The following is a 15,204-nucleotide window of genomic DNA, read 5'->3' on the forward strand; positions in this document are numbered from 1 at the left end:
TTCTTTACTTATCACCGCCTTCGGTGTTTCCCCCCGCCTTCTTCGTTAATTTGTGGTGGTACTTAATTGAGTTGGGTCTATTTGCGCGTCCTCGTTAATTAGTTGCGGTGATATTAATTTCTGATCTGAGGCAGAGTTTTTCCGTTGGAAAATTATGCTCTTTTTATCCCATTAATTAATTAGTTGCGTGGAAGCTCGATCGCTTTGCTCCTTGAAGAAGAGCGAAGCAGAAAAGCTCAGGGGATCAGAAGGGCTTGAACCTTGAATAGCCTGCTTTTTTTTTTTTTTTTACCCCCCTCTTGGTCACGGGGAGGATGACTGAAATCCCCTTTATGGTTAAATTCCTTTTAACTCTGACAGTAACAATTTCTCAAAATCCGGAGGGTTTTGCGGAACTCTCCAAAGTAAGTTCATGGGTTTTTGTGAACTTACCCTTCTTTTGATCTCGGTTTGCTTCTTAATTAGACGGTCTTAATTTTGTAGAAATTTTGCATTTGATCGTCTGAGGGTATACTTATTGGTACTTGTAAGTTTCATTTCACTCTATACTTTAAAAGTATCTTCTAATAAAGGGTGGCTTTTTTTTTAATTGAATATTTAATAGCCAAAATAAAAGTTCAGGGGTTTTTGTGAACTTACCCTTCTTTTGATCTCGGTTTGCTTCTTAATTAGACGGTCTTAATTTTGTAGAAATTTTGCATTTGATCGTCTGAGGGTATACTTATTGGTACTTGTAAGTTTCATTTCACTCTATACTTTAAAAGTATCTTCTAATAAAGGGTGGCTTTTTTTTTAATTGAATATTTAATAGCCAAAATAAGAAACTAAGAAGAGGAGATGGAGGAAATAGTGGGGCGTATGAATAGTAGTCAGAGTTTTATGTTTTTTAGTCTTTTGTTGATTTCTTTTTTCTATTTTGCTACACTTACGGGTTTTGCATTTATAAAAGAAAAAAAAAGTTATTTCTTTAAGGCTGATAAATGCACAGATATTTGCTTAATGGTTTTGAGGTATAGAGTATGGTTTTGCACAGTACCGAATTTTCGTTTCAGCGTAAGAATTGAGATTAACAATTGAAAGCTACTAAAAGTTTCTTTAGAAGGATATGAATGATAAATCATCATGTGTTATTATAAAAAAGCTGTAAACAATTTAGTCCTTTTAATTTGTAGGAGGATTTTCGAATTGCACTTTCTAATTTCAATTTCTTGATGAAAACATTATAACGGAATCATTTTGATTACATCCTTTCTGTTGGTGCACGCCACCCGCAAATCAGCACTCGTCGTTGGCCACCAACAGGCCTTCAATGCGGAAGCGTTGTCGGTGGAAGCGTCATCGAAACACCCGATGAGATCCCCTTCTACTTCGTAGATCAATTGCTCACCAAGTGACGTGGAAACTCCGAGAAGCTACTAGTTCAAACAGAAGAGAAATGCAATATACCGTAGAAAATAGAATGCGACCAAAGTAACGAGATTTACGTGGTACAGTAATCGCCTACGTCCACGGTAGAGATTTAGGTCTTTTTTTATTCTAGAGATTACAAAGATACCATCTTTCTTGAGATCTCTAAACATTCCTCAATAAACCCTCTCTCAACCTCCTGTCAAAACCCTAGATTTCTTTCATTTGTTCTCTCTACCTCTCTTTTACAATATGGAACTCTCCTTGGCTTAGTACATCAAACCCTAGACCTAAAAGACCTCTTTCATGTGCCCCAAAACCGGATACAATACCACATAGGAGTCCTAATCCGAACAAAATTCAAACAGGCTAAAATAGGAAATAACTGAAACTGCCCTTAACCGGTCAAACTGACTGGTTTGCCTGGCCGCGTCACCGGCAAGGTATCCTGCGGGCGGACGGCGGCCGTAGCCGCGCCCAGCCATCATCGTTTCCCCTAGTTTTGCTTCACGCTTCGGTTCTGACTCTTCTGTTGTCTTCTAGGGCTGAAAATACAAGGCTATTTCCCACCACTTTCATCTCCTGGCAAAACAATGCAAAGCTAAAGAGGTTGTATAGATAAAATCATCATTCAGTTTGTTAAAAAAAACTAGAGTTTGTTATGTAAACAACCATTAGTTTCACTTAAGGGCCCGTTTGGATGGACGTAACTATTAGAAGTAAGAAGTTGATCAAAGATGTAACTTCTTTAATTATGAAGTAGAAAGTAGCGGAAGTAGTACTTATTTTGTTTTTTTCATATATTTTTAGAAGTGGCAGAAATAGTACTTCATCATCTTCTTTTATTTATTTGTTTGTTTGGATAGAAATTGGATATATTATTTAAGATCATCTGCCCTTGGTAAATCTCTAACTTAAGTGGACCCCATTTTTTATCCACTTCCTCTCTACTACTTCTGAGCTTTCAAGGACGGAAAAAAGTCTAGGAAGTAGGAGTGTCACCTAGACGTCACATCTGCATTTATAAAAGTAGCTGAAGTAGTCTTTTCGGAGAAACAAACATAATTTTTTGCTTGAAATAGGAGAAACTTCCTCTATTTCAGTTACTTCTTTGCTAATTTCGTGCAAACAAACAGGCCCTAAGTCACATGCCATGAAAAGTAGGACAAGTTCCAATTATAAGCTTTAATATATTGATCAATTATCCATTTTTCCGTGAAGATTATAAAAATTAATCTCTTGAAGATTACAGACGAAAAGTACAAACATTTTCATGGCTCATAGAAACAACCTCAACATAATGCGCGGATTAAAAATAGAGATTTTTTTTTCCTTTTCACTGTCAAGCTTCCGAATTAGTTTTTTGTTTTTCTAATTCGTCATTGATCATTCCTTTAGTATTTCTTTTTACGATTGTTGATCCTTTTTCAGACTTTAGCACTAAATGTCAGCTTCAAGCATGGAACATAAAGCATGGCTCTGGAGGAGAAAATCTTCAGAAAAGGTTCTCACCAAAAATGAGAAATCTGATCTCTTAAGCCATGAACAGGAGGTGATTAAATTGATTTTTGCCATCGTCTATTTAACCATTTTGTTGATACAATCACTAGTAGCATAAAAAAAGGCATGCACACACAAGTATCTCATCTATGCAAGCACATATGAATATATATTGATCTATTTCAATTCATCAATAGTTTTCGAGGGAGAAGATCCTTCTTTACTATTTTCTTCACGTCTTACTGAGTGCACATGTGGAATAAATTTTTTAATTTTTTAACATATATATGCCCTTGTCTTATTTGCATATCTACCCGCCAAATATGAAATTTGCTAATTTGCCTAGGGGAAAAATACTCCTCTCATTAAAATCATTAAATTTCAAATGAAAATTGGTTAAGATTAAAAAAAATATATTCTCTTCCCCCTTAAAGAATAGGGTTTTTACCTATATATCCCCCAAATCTATCCTATTTGTCCAGTTACCTGCCAAATTCGTACATTGCTAACTTAACCCTATGAAGTTTAACTGTGTTGAAGGAGAGGGTATAAAAAAACTAATGTGGAGATGCAGGGGTAATTAGTAAATATGCAGATTTGGGGGTATAACTGCAAACAGGATAAATTGGGGGTATTTACACAAAGAATCCAAAGTTCATAAGAGGCCTAACTTAAATTATGTGGTTTCATCACTTCTCTATAATATTTTCTTATTTTCTAGGGTGAAAATTACTGTCAACTTAATATATTACCATAAGCATCCTCTCTTATAAAATCTCCCAACTGCTACGAAACTTCCATCTGAATACAATACATCTACACCTGACATCGTGGTTTGATGAGTGATGAAAGTGAGCACATTGGTTCCCATTAACTTCATAGAGCATAAACTTTTGAAGGTTATTTTTGAGGCCAACAATAAATGGTTGAGCTCCATGATTATGCTTAAGCATAACGTATATCCTCAGAGTTTATAGGATTAAAATAGAAAGCATCTGTAACTGTTAGACCCTAGAGGGGGGTGATTAGGGTCTTATGCTAATCTAATCCGATTAAATGCCAATTAAAATTAATTAACAAGTTATCCTAGCAAGTATGAAATACCACAAGATATATGAGCTAGGATAAGCAATGTAAACAATGAGATATATCATATATGATGAAATATATATATATATGCAAGGATATATAAACTAACACAAGGGGTAAACAATATGAACTAGATAGTGGATCATGTAAATAATGAGCTATGGACAATGGCGATATAAGATATGAACATAAATAAACGCCAAAGCACACTCAAACACACTATATGATCACGGAGTTCGGACCTTCCGTCCTACGTCTCCGCTCCCCACTCCCGGGGAGAAATCCACTAACACAATCCGGTTTGGAAGCCGGAACTTCTTCTACACACTCGGTTTTCTAGCTAACCGAAAACTCTACAACTCACACTCTTGCAATCACACTCTACACCCACTAAGTGTTGGACCTAGCCGTGTCTCCCTCAAGTGCTCGGTTACAACCTCTCCCTAGGCACGTCAACCGACGCCACTCCTCTTGGGACGATCCCCGACTCTCACCACACACTCCTCACTCGGTGTACAAGTGTATTACAAAGTGATTCTCACAATAAGCACAAATATAACAAATGATTGTTCTCAAAACAATGTGAGAACTCAATTAAGCACAACTCTTAGTCACAAACCCACAACCCCAAATTATACTATGAATGTAAATACAATAAGCTCAAAAGGTTGTGTGTGAACAAAGAGATATAAATCAAAACTAAACTCAATGTAGTTCTAGCTTAATAACAATGATAATCAAATATATATAAAAGCTAGAAATAGAGTTTAGAAAACTTCTCAATATATCAAGAGTGGAGGGAGAAGAGTTGGATGCCCAAACACCAATAGATGATCTCCTCAAGCTCTTGTTGAATTGAATCACAAAACCGAAACACTCAATTGCTTAAAAGCTTCTTAAAACAAACTTAAACAAACACTAAACAAGTTTTAAACCCTTGTTAAAATCTTTTAAACCATTCTCTTGTAGTTTTTGAAAGATGACAGCAATGGGGTATTTATACCCTCTAAAGATCTTAGCAAAAAAAAACCCCAAAACAAATGACAAAACAGTCCCCAGAGAAATAGCTCAGAAATAGCCGTTAGTAGCCAACGGCTATATAGTCGGTCGATCGAAAATTCCGTCGGTCGACCGATGAGAGCAAAAACACGAAGAAAACGTTCTGGACCATCGTCGGTCGACCGGAAATTCTGTCGGTCGACCGATTTGAGCTCTCGGTCGACCGGACCGGTCGACCGATGATTCTCTGAAAAAATACTGAGAATGGTCAATTGACCGGTCGACCGTACCGGTCGACTCGAAAACTGGACATCCCAGAAAAACAAAGCCTGATTTTAAAACACTGCATTAAAAATATCAAATAAATTCCAAAAAATGTAAAACTTTGGTTGGAATGATTGTAGACATGATAATAAACTGCTACAATGACTGCGTTATCAAAAAGGACTTCCAATGAAAAATATCATCATTTTTACAAAATAGTTCAAAAACATGAAACCTGAAAATTGATATTTTGATATTTTGACTTAAACAACATTTTGAAACTTTATGAAATGTTGTATAGACTTGATAAAAGATATAATATGTTGTTTATAAGCTATAACCTAGAAATACAATATTTTCATAAATTGCATATTCTATGCAATATATCAAAACACTAAATATGATTTCATTAAATATAAGGCTGTTAAAGTGTGAAATCATATATAGGCATATAAACATTGAAACAAATAGTATTTTCCAATTCTATTCATTTGTTTTCATTAGTAACAACTTGAAAACTAGCAAACCAAACCATATATGATATATAATTAGTACTATATATATACGAAGAAACCAATAAATGTGTGTGTATAGATAATTGAGCTTAGAGTATATAACACACATAATATAAATCCTAAACTAAATTACCCAAGCTAGATCTTGATCTTCAATAAGCTCTTCTAGGTAATCTCGCGGATGAAGCTTGAACTTGGATCTTGAACTTTGAATAGCAAGGCTTTACCGACATTCCGCCAACCTCCATTGGATTTCATCGTTGAAACTCTATTCCATCCATCCTCCAACACGTTGTTTGTCTATAATAAATAAGAAAACACAAATACTAGACAAACAACATTAGTGGTAAATTGTTTGTTAAACATCATCAAAACAAGAAGGCCAACAGTAACATGCACCCCACACCCAGATTTTCGTCTCCAAATGGAAAGTTAGTTTTTCTCTCTTCTCTTATATGTTTCACAAGATTTAAACTAATATTTCTTTTTTTGTAAAGAAGCAATGGACTTAATAAAAGATGAGTCTAAGACCTAATAATTTTAATTTTTAAGGTGCTCACATGAATTATAAATGATACATTTACTGTCATGTTTTAGAAATAATCTTTAAACTTCTCCTTCAATGAGGTGGGATATTTTCCGGTTAAAACACGTAGTGTGTAACCTGAATTTTGTTGGAAATTACATATCAAATTTTGCTTATGTTCCAGATTTTCTAATCTGATGCTAAATGCTAGCATGAAAAGTAGTTTACGGTTTCGTTTGAATCGTATAGAAATGACACCGTTTTGTGGCAGAATGTGTGCTGTTACCAGAAGCAAAGAGATTGGTCTTTGTCTAAATTTATGATATCCGATATTGTAATTTTCAGGATCTGTACTTATACATGTTTCTGTTTATACCAGCTAGAAAAATCCTTGGAATTGGAGAGATCTTTAAAAGATCTAAAGGAACAACTCTATACTGTTCGCACCGAGTCTGATGCCAAAGACAGTCTTCTAGCTAAACAGAAAAAGGTGGCCGAAGAGGCAATTGCAGGTTGCTGATTTCTTCTCATAATTTTTTATGACAGACATAACCTTATTGATTTATTCACCTTCTCTCATATGCTCATGTAATAATCTTCACTTTTATGATGATGTATATATTAGGTTGGGAAAAGGCAGAGACAGAAGCAGAATCATATAAGAAAGAACTGGCTGATGCATTACTTTTGAAAGTCGCTGCTGAAGCAAGAATAGCTAACATAGATGCAAATCTTAATGAATGCATGAAACAATTACAAGTTGTTAAGGAAGAGCATCAACACACTATAATTGATGCTGCTACAAAGTTATCGAGATTGCAAGAAAAAGCACGACTGTTAGAAACAAGCTTAGTAGAGAAAAATGAAAGCATTGAAGCTAAAGACAAGTTAATTGAAGATTTATACGAATCCAAATCCCAGACTGAAGCAATTTTTACTGAAATACTGGCAAGGCTAGAATCCTCGGAGAAAGATAATGCTTCTCTCAAGTATGAGGTTTTTATGCTACAAAAGGAAATTGAGGTTCGGAATCAAGATAGGGATTTCCATATCAAGGCAGCGGATGCTGCTCATAGCAAATATCATGATTGCGTGAAAAAGATTAGTAAACTCGAAGCTGAGTGCCAAAGATTGCGTGTTATGCTCCGGAAGAGACTTCCGGGGCCTGCTTCCATAGCTAAAATGAGGAGTGAGGTTTCAAGGGATTATGTATCAGGAGATGATTATGATTCATTAAGTACAAGAGTTGTCTCTCTTGTTGAAAGAGTGAATGCAGTTGAAGACGAAAGTAAAGTTTTGAAAGAGACATTAGTAAGGAAGAACAATGAACTTCAGTCATTGAGGTCACAGCTTGAGGAATCCTCAAAAAGAAAGCTTTCTTTAGAATTGAGGAGGAGAAGTTTCTCGAATGATTTGCCTCTTGCAGCGATTTCTGAAGATATTGGAAGAAGAAATGAAGATGCTATTAGCTGTGCTGAGTCATGGGCTTCTGCTTTAATTTCTGAAATTGAGCATTTCAGAAATGGGAAAGCAACGACACCATCAACTACAACTGCAGGAGTCTCAGAACTTAGCTTGATGGATGATTTCATAGAGATGGAAAAGCTAGCTATAGTTTGTGTTGATAAAAAGCCTGAAAGTTCCAATATGCAACATGCTTCTATCAAGGGACATCCTTCAGATATCGAAAAACCTCTGTGCAAAATGATTCAAATGGTTGAGGGAATCATACAGAAATCTTTTACGAGCAACGTTGGTCAACAGATATTAGATGAAAAAGATGAAAGTAGTATGACGCAGTATAAATCCTTCTTAGCTAGCGGGTGTGTAGCTCATGTCTTTCTATGGGAAGTTTCTGAACTGTGCAATGTTCTACAGAATTTTATTGTTGTATGCAATGATTTGTTTCATGGAAAGGTAGATTTCAAGAAATTTATAGGTGAACTTGCCTCAACTCTAGAATGGATAGTCAATCGCTGCCATTCCCTTCAAGATTTATCGACCACGAAGGACACGATGAAGAATCTTTTGAATGGGGACGAATTACATGAAGATACTGAATTTAAATCTGGACCTTCAATCTCAGAGGCAAAATTATTAACTCTGAATAATTCAAATAGATCGATGGAAGAAAAGCATGAGAATCAGAAATCAATTGCAGAAGATGTTGGCACACGACTTACTGTTTCCAATGCTGAACTGAGGGACGTGCGGCGAAGTTTCTCCTCTCTTGAAGCTGAATTGGAGGGTAACGGTGGTTTTAACGAAGAATTGGACACGAAATGTCTTGAGCTTCAACTTCAGTTAGAAAGGTAACTATCATATTGTTCTCATTAATAGGGTGAAATATCACATTTAAGTTCTAATATTTGTGTTTAAATATTTACTGAATAGTGGATCTACAAAAGAGACACCAAAGTCTGACAAGGGCGAAGAGGAAAAGCAACTCAGAACAGTGAGTTCTGAAACTTTTTGGGGTGTTCGCAATCATGCATCCTATAATTTACGGCATTTACATAATTTATTTAACTAATATTGCCAGTGTTTTCTACTCTTGAACTACCTGCCTAATTGATTCTAACCCATGTGAATTATAACATATCATAAATTAATAACATCCTTGACCATAATAAGAGCATCAGTTAAACTTGATCAAATGTTCTTTCTTTTGTCTTTAAGTCTTCAGTTCATTTATACATGTCAAAGATTATGTTAGCTTGATGTACACTTTTAGCTCGCAACCCATCAATTTAAGCTTTGGGTAAAAGTTTGTCTTTCAACGGTGTCAGGACAACAGTTTCAAGAGGTATTTAAGTTCAAATCTTGTCACTGTCAAAATCTAAAGATAAATTTTTATTTAAGGTGGTAAAGTCCGCAAAACCCCCCATAAAGCTTTGTATTTTGAGATTACCCCCAAAAACTTTAAAATGTTGCTTAACCCCCAAATGTTTTTGGCCTTCCACAAAACCTCCACAACAAATTTTTTCTACATGCCCCCTACATAATGGGAGTTTTATGAAACTTCATCAAAATTTCATAGGGAGATTTCTGAAAATAATTTCGAAAGTGAGGAGAATCTCTTGAAAAAATTGGAGGGTTACGCTGTTTGAAGTGAAATTGAAAAACCTTTGAACATTGTCAGAGGAACCTGCCACTGAATCAAAATTCTGAAGCTGTATAGAGGGTTAAGGGTTATAATTTTATAGTCAACATGCCTTCACAGTTTGAGCTTATTTTTCATAGGCCAAAGCCTTGGCTAGTGCAGTGCTATCAATTAATTTTTTTAAAATCTACTTCAAATTCGTGGGCGGTGGAATTTGAACGTGGTTCCTCTGATACTATACCAGTTCAAAGGTTTCTGACACTACACAAAACACCGAAGTTGCGTTGATGGTGGAGTGTTATAATTTTATATTCTAAACAAATGCATGAGAGTTTCGGGGATGACTAAAAAATTTTGGTGGTTCTTTTTCTTTTTCCTTTTTTTATGAGAACAAAAAAAATTGGGGGTTTAAGTGACAATTTCAAAATTTTTGGGGGTTATCTCAAAATAAGCCAAACTTTTTTGGTGTTTTATGAGCTTTACCCTTTTATTTATGTACCCATTTATTTTGTCGCAACTCTGTTCTACAACATTTTATAACTTGGGTATTTTGATGATGCACATTGTTGTTGCCTTGATGCATGCCCCGTCACCGATGCACCAGCTTAAGTTTGTTTAGTCATACATGTAGATATATATTTCTGATGTGTTTTTTGGAGGACATGGTCCATATCAGCGTCAAGCATTTATCGTTTTGAACCACGCTTATGGTTTGGTGGTGGACGACTGCTACAATGTCATGTTATAGGCCACTCTGTGATTGTGGTAGCAGCAACTACAATTTAATTTCTGCACTTTCTACTACTTCCTCACGGTCAATTTACATAGCATCATGCTCAGTACTTTGACATATTCACAGCATGAGCGTGTTTTCAAAATCCGAAAACATAACTGCATCAACAATCTTGCAGGATTGGGAAATCTCTGAAGCTTCTGAGAAACTCGCAGAGTGCCAAGCAACCATACTAAACCTCGGGAAACAGTTACAAGCTTTGGCAGCACCAAAAGATGCATCTCTTTTTGATAAAGTGATATCACCAACTCCAGCTACCAGAATCAACTATCATCCTCCGTTACTCGATCAAACGCAAGATAATGCTGATTCCACACCTGAACATCTCAAATCTCCCAAGACGAAAGAAATGATCTGCACCGAAGTAAAACAGCCGTCACCGGCGAAGTTAAAAGATGATTATAACTTCAATGAGCAAAAGGGTCAGAGTGATGCAGGAAAGCTTGTGATTGTATCGAGGAGACAGAAGGGGGGAGTGAGTTTTCTGAAGAAATTGCTGTCGAGGAGGAAGGAGAGTAATAAGAAGAAGGCTTTGCCTATTGGCTCGTCTTAAGGGAAATTTAGGGTGGTGTAGCTGAGGCTTGCGTGATTTTGTTTTTGTTTAATGGAGTTGGAAGATGCTGTAAATAAAGGTTTTCTTTTCTTTTTTTTTTTTTTTTTTTTAAAAAAAAAATAAAGGTTTTCTTTTCTTTTTTTTTTTTTTTTTTTGAAAATAAACATCAAGTTATACCATGAATTCAGTACTTAAAAGACAGGTACATTTCAAATAATCACATTATGGTTCTTCATTTTGTAAATAACTTGGGAAGTGGCCCCATCTTTTATTTTTACTCGTATTATTATCTTATCTTGCGTATGATTGGTAAATTTCATTGGCTATAATGGAATATCCTTACATTTTCTCCATCTTTCTTGCATCTTCTCATCAAATTTCGCATTTTTCAAATTAATTTTCACAACAATTTTTTAATTGCTAGGTCCTCACAAACTTTCAACCTATACTGCTTCCAATCCTCGTATTGGGTTAGTTCGGTTGTGTGGAAATAGGGTGCAGAGGCAAATACTACAGTTGGATCTATATTTCAATTATTTCTTATGTAACCTTTTAGTCAGGAAGGACAATTACCTTACATAGAAAAACTACAAAAAATGTTGCAACCAATTTGGTGGGAGCAGGAGCCGCACCCTCACAAAATGAAAATTTAAAATAAGAAAAATTCTTCTACCTTATCAAAAAAATCTTTTTATTCTATTTGGCCTCGTTTGGCAAAGGGTTAATGGTGAGGGGTTAAAGAGAAGGATTAATGTACTTAGCTCATTCGATAATCAGAAGGACTAAATTATTAACCCGTTAAATAAGTTTTATTTTAGCCCTTGTGATCAGTTTTAGTGTTTGGGAATAATAATGATTTTGACTATTTTCTTTATAATTAGAAGGGTTAACTCTTAATCCTTTGAAATAGGAGTATTAGTAAACCCCTCATTTTGAGGGGTTAACTCATTTTAATCCCTCTAGAAGGGTTAGCTTAATCCTTTTATATTTTTTATGTTTGGCAAATTATGGAGGGTTAACTCACTTTAACCCTTGTATAGAATTTTTTGTTTTTGGCGGGTTAAGTCTCCTTAACCCCTCACTTAACCCATTGCCAAACGGTACCTTTATTAATAAAGCCATCTATATCGTGTTTCCCTATAAACCACATAGTTTTTGCGACGATTATTTTGTTGAGTTTTTGCGACGATTATTTTTCAACAAAATACCAAATTTGCTTTGGGAATACAATTTGTTCCACTAAAAAATTACAAATATCTGAACAATGAGTTTAAGATATTTTTCTTCAACAAATAGTATATGCAACATTTGCTTGCATGAAACCAAACAGTCTCCAAGTAGGATGTGAAGCTCATAAAGAGGATCATAGTTTTAACTTGACTATGGAATAATATACACAATGTACTTCCAAGTCCTTAAAAAAATTTAAAAAAAAGAAAATCAAATGACTCTTATTGGATTGGGTGTAAGTTTAGCAAATAATCAAATTTGAGGGGTCATTTCAAAAATATGATATATTTGAGAGAAACATAGGCAAAAGAAACGAGTAATAATAATTGTGCTACAGAACTCATACTACTTCCGTAATCCTACAATTAAAGAAAAATAGGGTTTCTGATTACGCGACAACTTTCAAGAAAAGACTCCACACATTTATCACTGGTACGAGCCCGTTTGGTTGGGCAAATTTGAGATGGAAAGAGATTGTAAGGCTAACAAAAGCGTTAGCGCCTCTTAAAGAGGAGATTTTCCTGTAAAGCTGCCAAAAGTTGACGTTTTTGTCAGCTCTACAGTCAATTTTCCCCTCCATTTCACCCAATCAAACGGGTCCTAAAGGAAGTAGTATGAAATTTATAGTTTTCTAAAATAAATCATTGTTTTTGGACATGGTTGGTGTGTAGTAATTGCGGATTAGTGGATTTTTCTGATACTTGCCCCTTACATTTTTAATATTTTGAATCAGTCCCTTAAATCATTTCAATTGCTTTTAGATCCCCTGTTCTTATACATTGTTGTTGTGCAACTCTTTCTCTAGAAGGATTAATTTCAAACAACATGCAAGTGTTGGGGGATCTCATAGCAACAATATCAAGGATTTGAGAAACTAATTGTGGGACTCGAATTTAGATGGTGGGCTAAATTCAAAATATCAAAGATGTAAGGTCCTAATATCACCAAAAAAAAAGGGGGAACGTTCGCATCGGCACGACCTACCTAGCCCCCCAAAACCCTCCCAAAAATCAAAATCCCCCAACAAAAACCAGGAAAACCCTAATTTCCCCCCTCCTCGTTTCCACCCGATGGACAGGCGCTAACTCTACATTACCTCCGCGGCCGAATACCAATTACTACCCTCCCTCCTCCCGATCCCGGGTGGGCGCCCTCCCTCTTACCACCACACCACCATCGCGCCGCCGGCGCGCCGCCAGCATCACCCACACCCTCCATCTCCGCCGCCGCTTCATCTTGAGTCCTCCGATCGAGGCGATGTGAGGATCTCTTCATCGCGCGGGCTCCCCGACGACGTGAAGCCCCGAGAGATCCACAACCTCTTCAGGGAGTTCCCAGGATTCAAGTCCTCTCAGCTCCGGAGCGCCGTCTCCACCCGCGTAATATCTTGATTCCTTTAGTTACTTGTTCCTTGATTATTTTTATTATTTTTTATTATTTTTTGAAATTTGAGTAATTTTATGACTTGTCAAGATTCTGAATGTATTAGCACCAAAGTGCTGTGAAAAATTGCTTTCTTTTTTTCAAAATAAAATACATTTGAAGGTGATGAATCATGACACTGAGGGGAAAATATGAAATTCCATAATTAGGTGACGACCATAGGCATCATTGTGGGAACTAATTAAGGTTTTGGAGTATCGGCGGATACTGATGAGGTGGATAAGCCATTTAAGGTCAAATTTTGACCTAACTAACGCCGAACTAGGTGTAGACCTGCCCAATCAGTGATTATTGGGTCTAAATCTGGACTCATAAGTTTATAGGCTAAATGAAACTTAAATACCCTATTGTTTCATCACCTTTACATTTAAATACCCTAAGTTGTAAAAAACAACACTTTAATATCCTAAATTGTAAAAACTAACACTTAAATACCCTATTGTTTAACCACCTTTACACTTAGGGCTTGTTTGGATTGAGGGGATAAGGGTGAAGGGAAGTTAGGGGAACCATTCACCTCCATTCACCTTGTTTGGGAACATTTAGGAGGTGAAGTTATTCACCCTAGTTCCCCTTGGTTCACCCCCTAATAGTATAAAATTTGTTACCCCAAATTAACCAAGGGGAAGGGAACTTCCTTCCCTTCCCTTCCATTCTCTCACCTAGTTTCCCTTAACTTCCCTTCACCCCCTACAAATCCAAACAGGCTCTTAAGTATTTTAAGTTGTAAGAAGTATCACTTTTAATACCCTATGTTGTAAAAAAGTATCACTTTAATAGCCTAAGTTGTAAAAAACTGGCTCTTTAGTACCTTCTGTTAGTTGTCAAGACAATTTCCCAAAAATATTCCCATGAAAACTAACAAAAAGTACTAATGTGCCATTTTTACAACTAGGGTATTAAAGTGCTATTTTTTACAACTTATGGTACTTTGGTGTAAAGATGGTGAAACAATAAGGTATTTAAGTGCAATTTAGCCAACTTTATATCATGGAAATACAAGATGATTTTTTTTATGGCGGGTAGAGGAATAGGGGGAGATACCTTGTATCCTCTTTTCTTTTGTTGTTTTTCTCCCTTGTTGTCTCTTGGTTCTTGGTAGGATGACTGGAGAAGCTAAATATAGAAGCACCGATTTCATTGTCTTTCTTTTTGTGTCATGATGATCTCATATAATATTCAAATTTAATTGTAGATCTTGGATTATCCTTTATCCTTTATATATTTGTATATATATGGTACATACTTAAGTTCCATCTTGGCATAGATCTTTAACAACCTTGAGGAGTCGTCAACTGAGACTTACGCTATTCGTAACTATTTGCTTGAATAAACCTTTAAGAGCTACCAGAAATTTGAGGAGTAAGTGTTGGATTCTCTAAACGAAGTATAGTAGAAAGTAAGAAGAATATAAAATAAAGTGAAAATTATTAAATCATTTAATTAAAATCAAGGTTAAAGTCCTAATGGGTCTATATAGAACAATTATAGGAATCAATCAAGGTTTATTTAGTTTTGGATGCGTGCTCCACTTTACCTAAGAGAATAGAGGGAAATAAAAAAAAGTCAGAAGAAAAGAAAAAAAAAAGAGAGAGGAAAAAAAGCAGTTTGTTTCTTTCTCTCTTTATTTGCTTTAGGGTAATTTGCACATAACCCCCTCCTTTATACATTCAGTTGCATAAATACCCTTCAACTTACTTATTAGCGCTTAGCCACCTGAATTTATGAGTAAAGAGGGATGGTCCTTGCAATTTATCTTTCTAGAAATGACAATTCATTTTT

The 15,204-nt window shown here is 35.7% G+C and overlaps 2 protein-coding genes across 4 annotated transcripts in view; both read left to right on the top strand.

Annotated features, from left to right (window-relative positions):
* The window catches only part of LOC109851282 (filament-like plant protein 7), a 13,355-nt gene extending 2,342 nt beyond the window's left edge, over positions 1-11,013 (top strand). For 2 of the 3 annotated variants that reach the window (XR_002249747.1, XR_002249746.1), the window contains 6 exons: positions 2,839-2,959; positions 6,680-6,812; positions 6,926-8,612; positions 8,695-8,755; positions 10,315-10,828; positions 10,875-11,013. Coding sequence is in view for 1 of the 3 variants with exons in the window: in XM_020421344.1 (XP_020276933.1) it covers positions 2,852-2,959; positions 6,680-6,812; positions 6,926-8,612; positions 8,695-8,755; positions 10,315-10,749 (2,424 nt within the window). In the remaining 2 variants the exon portion in view is untranslated. The other variant, XM_020421344.1, reaches the window with a different exon arrangement.
* LOC109821282 (cell wall integrity protein scw1) overlaps positions 10,928-15,204 on the top strand; it is a 21,170-nt gene continuing 16,893 nt past the window's right edge. Inside the window, exons 1-2 of the mRNA XM_020387468.1 lie at positions 10,928-10,951; positions 13,179-13,358. Coding sequence (XP_020243057.1) covers positions 10,928-10,951; positions 13,179-13,358 — 204 coding nt within the window. The remainder of the gene's footprint in view (positions 10,952-13,178; positions 13,359-15,204) is intronic.

This window comes from Asparagus officinalis, chromosome 8 (genome assembly GCF_001876935.1).
Source record: "Asparagus officinalis chromosome 8, Aspof.V1, whole genome shotgun sequence".
NCBI lineage: Eukaryota > Viridiplantae > Streptophyta > Magnoliopsida > Asparagales > Asparagaceae > Asparagus > Asparagus officinalis.